The following is a 2944-nucleotide window of genomic DNA, read 5'->3' as shown; positions in this document are numbered from 1 at the left end:
GTGTGATTCCCTGTCGTCCCTGTAGGGAAGGAAAAAATGGGGTTAAAATCCTTGTTATAATAATAAAAGGGTAAAAAATGAATAAGCAAAGGAAAATTAATTTGACCATCAATAACCACATTGGTGCCAAAGAGGGTCTAGGTTCATACTCAGAGGAAGACAGTGAGATAAAAACAAAATCCCCCTAAAAACACTCATAAAAAATGCTGAATGCAATGATCTTAGAAAGGTGTGCAAAGACTCCTACAACATAATGTAGGATTAAGTGAATGGAACCAAGAAATCCTTGTACATGGTAGCAGCATTAATGTTTTAAGAATAACTTTGAGTGACTAAAATATTTTGAGCAATATAAGTATGTAAATTAAAAATAAATTATTTATAAAGACACTGTGTACATAAAAAGAAATAGTTAACAAATGAAAAAATATATAAAACAGTTACACACACACATGCACACACATATACACATGCATATGTGTACACCTATTTGTCTATTAGAAGTCATCTCTAAAGTAAATTGGAAGGAAGACCAAAAAGGAAAAAGGAAATTTACCTAATAAATTAGTATATATTTAAAAGGAATAGCATGCAGAAATTGATTTGTAGTCACATGTACAATCATGCTTTTTTCTATAAATAATTTGGTGCAAATGTTTGTTTTATTCAATAGATTAAAAATAAAATTAGTTTTAAAAATAATTATGATAGTGATCATGATGGTCATGATGATGATGATATGAACAAAGCAAACCTTGGTTGGCTCAGGGAATTATAATTATAGAAGTTATAAGAATTTGATGTATTTTCATATTTTACAAATAGTTTTCACCCAAATTCTATTTTTATCTCTTCATTAAAAATGTTCCTTACTATTCATTTGAGATAAAAGACCAGTCTTTGAGAAGCTGAATTAGCTTCCTTATTGTCTACCAAACTAAGAAATCAAATAGGAAACACATGAATATAGAGCTACCCAGATGAGCACTTTGATTTTTTTTTCAGCACTTCTGTCACTGAATTGATCATCCCTATTACTCAGTTGATACAGGTAATTGATTTCTTCAATTGCAATTTTTGACCTTATTCATTGAAATAACTTTTATAGAAATTTGTTTTACAACCACAAACTCAATTCTGGATTTTGATTTTTCTCTAACCTTCCCTTTTGGAAACTTGTCTTTTAGACTATAGGTGAAAAAAGGAATAATACTGATGAGGGAAGAAAAGAATCAGACTTTTGCAAGAGATTTCATCTTATTGGGATTATTGGCTCCAAATCGGTATGGGTTGCTTTTCTTATCACTTATTCTCATTATGTTTATGGTAGCAATTATGGGAAATACAATCTTGATTCTTCTTATCCATCTTGACCTCCGGCTCCACACTCCAATGTACGTCCTTCTCAAACATCTCTCCTTCACGGATATCTTGAACATCTCCAACATTGTTCCCAATCTGGCCAGTAACTACCTATCTGGCAGGAAATCTATCACATCTGAAGGTTGTGGGATCCAGATCTTTCTCTATTCCAGCTTCGTGGGTACTGAATGCCTTATTCTGACAGCCATGTCCTATGATCGCTATGTAGCCATCTGCCATCCACTACGTTATCCCATTCTCATGAATCATAGAATCAGTGTCCTTATGGCTGCTGGCTGCTGGCTTGGCGGAATCATCAACTCTTCCATTCATACAATTTATGTAATGCTCCTCCCATTTTGTGGCACAAGGGTCATTGAACACTTTTTCTGTGAAATTCCAGCCGTGCTGAGACTTTCCTGTGTTGATACATCACAATATGAAGGAGGAGTCTTTGTAAGTGCTGTATTCTTCCTCCTAATTCCCTTTATCATAATTCTTTTCTCTTATGGCAAGATTCTCCATATCGTGTTTCATATGAAATCTGTAGAGGCCCAGAAAAAAGCCTTCTCCACTTGTTCCTCCCACCTGACTGTGGTTATAATATACTATGGTTCAGCTTTATTTACATACCTGAGACCTAAATCTTATCACACTCCAGGTCAGGACAAAGTCTTAGCCATTTTATATACTATTCTCACTCCCATGCTCAACCCTATCATCTACAGTCTAAGAAATAAAGATGTCTTATGTGCCCTGAAGAAGATTTTAGTTAAAATAAGTAGTCATAGAAATGAATATTTTTTAAAAATTAGATTGAATTGCCTTGGATAACCTATTAGAAATGGGTGAAAAATATTATAAGTAGATTCATGCTTTTTTCGTGGGCTGATACCAAAAATGATGCTTCTTTCTATCTTTAAATATATGGCAAAATCACACAACCAACTCACCTATATGACACACCAAGGAAAATCTATTTATTTGTTGAATTTATTTCATGATGACTGGTAAAATTTACATGAAGAATTATGCTATGATTCATGTTTCATTTCCTCCATTTTAGACAACAAAATCACTCATTTGTTGAAAGTAGCAACCAGATGCTAAAGTAAAATTTTAAAGTTATGTGAGTTATGACATAATATTCTATCATCATTACTGAATCAAAGATGTTTTCAATCTGCTTTGTTATTAGCAGCATCATTTAGGAGTTTGAATTATTGATTGATATCTGAATTCACTCTGCTTATATAAAGTGTAATACTTCCATAATTTCTCATCATTGATTTGTTATTTATTCTTTATTACAAATTTTTCATAATCCATCCACGTGTTAAAATACTTTATATATAACATATATAGAGACATAAATATATTTAGATATGCCTTTGAACATGCATGTATGTATCTTAATGTTATCAATTTATCTTTCAACATTTCCAACTACTACTTCTCATTTTTCCTAAATTACTAATACCCCTTTTTTCTGATAGGTATCTAATAGAACATGAAGTCCTAGGGAGCCTAGTAAGTCTACCATTTCAATATTTATTCTTTGTGATTACAGTTTTTTTTTTTC

General features: G+C 32.1%; 1 protein-coding gene across 1 annotated transcript; it reads left to right on the top strand.

The window, feature by feature from the left end:
- The first annotated feature begins 1215 nt into the window (after positions 1 to 1215).
- On the top strand, positions 1216 to 2196 carry LOC141509624 (olfactory receptor 2AJ1-like). The gene has a single exon (XM_074219304.1). It carries the CDS (start codon positions 1216 to 1218, stop codon positions 2194 to 2196), a length of 981 nt encoding a protein of 326 aa, XP_074075405.1.
- Positions 2197 to 2944: the final 748 nt, after the last annotated feature.

The sequence above is a fragment of the Macrotis lagotis genome, chromosome 1 (assembly GCF_037893015.1).
Source record: "Macrotis lagotis isolate mMagLag1 chromosome 1, bilby.v1.9.chrom.fasta, whole genome shotgun sequence".
In the NCBI taxonomy this organism is placed as follows: Eukaryota; Metazoa; Chordata; class Mammalia; order Peramelemorphia; family Peramelidae; genus Macrotis; species Macrotis lagotis.
The sequence above is the reverse complement of the archived record's forward strand: the minus strand, read 5'-3'. Positions and strand labels throughout refer to the sequence as shown.

Excerpts from the sequence above, each read along its gene's own strand:
- LOC141509624 (XM_074219304.1), top strand. The coding sequence starts at position 1,216 with ATGAGGGAAGAAAAGAATCAGACTTTTGCAAGAGATTTCATCTTATTG.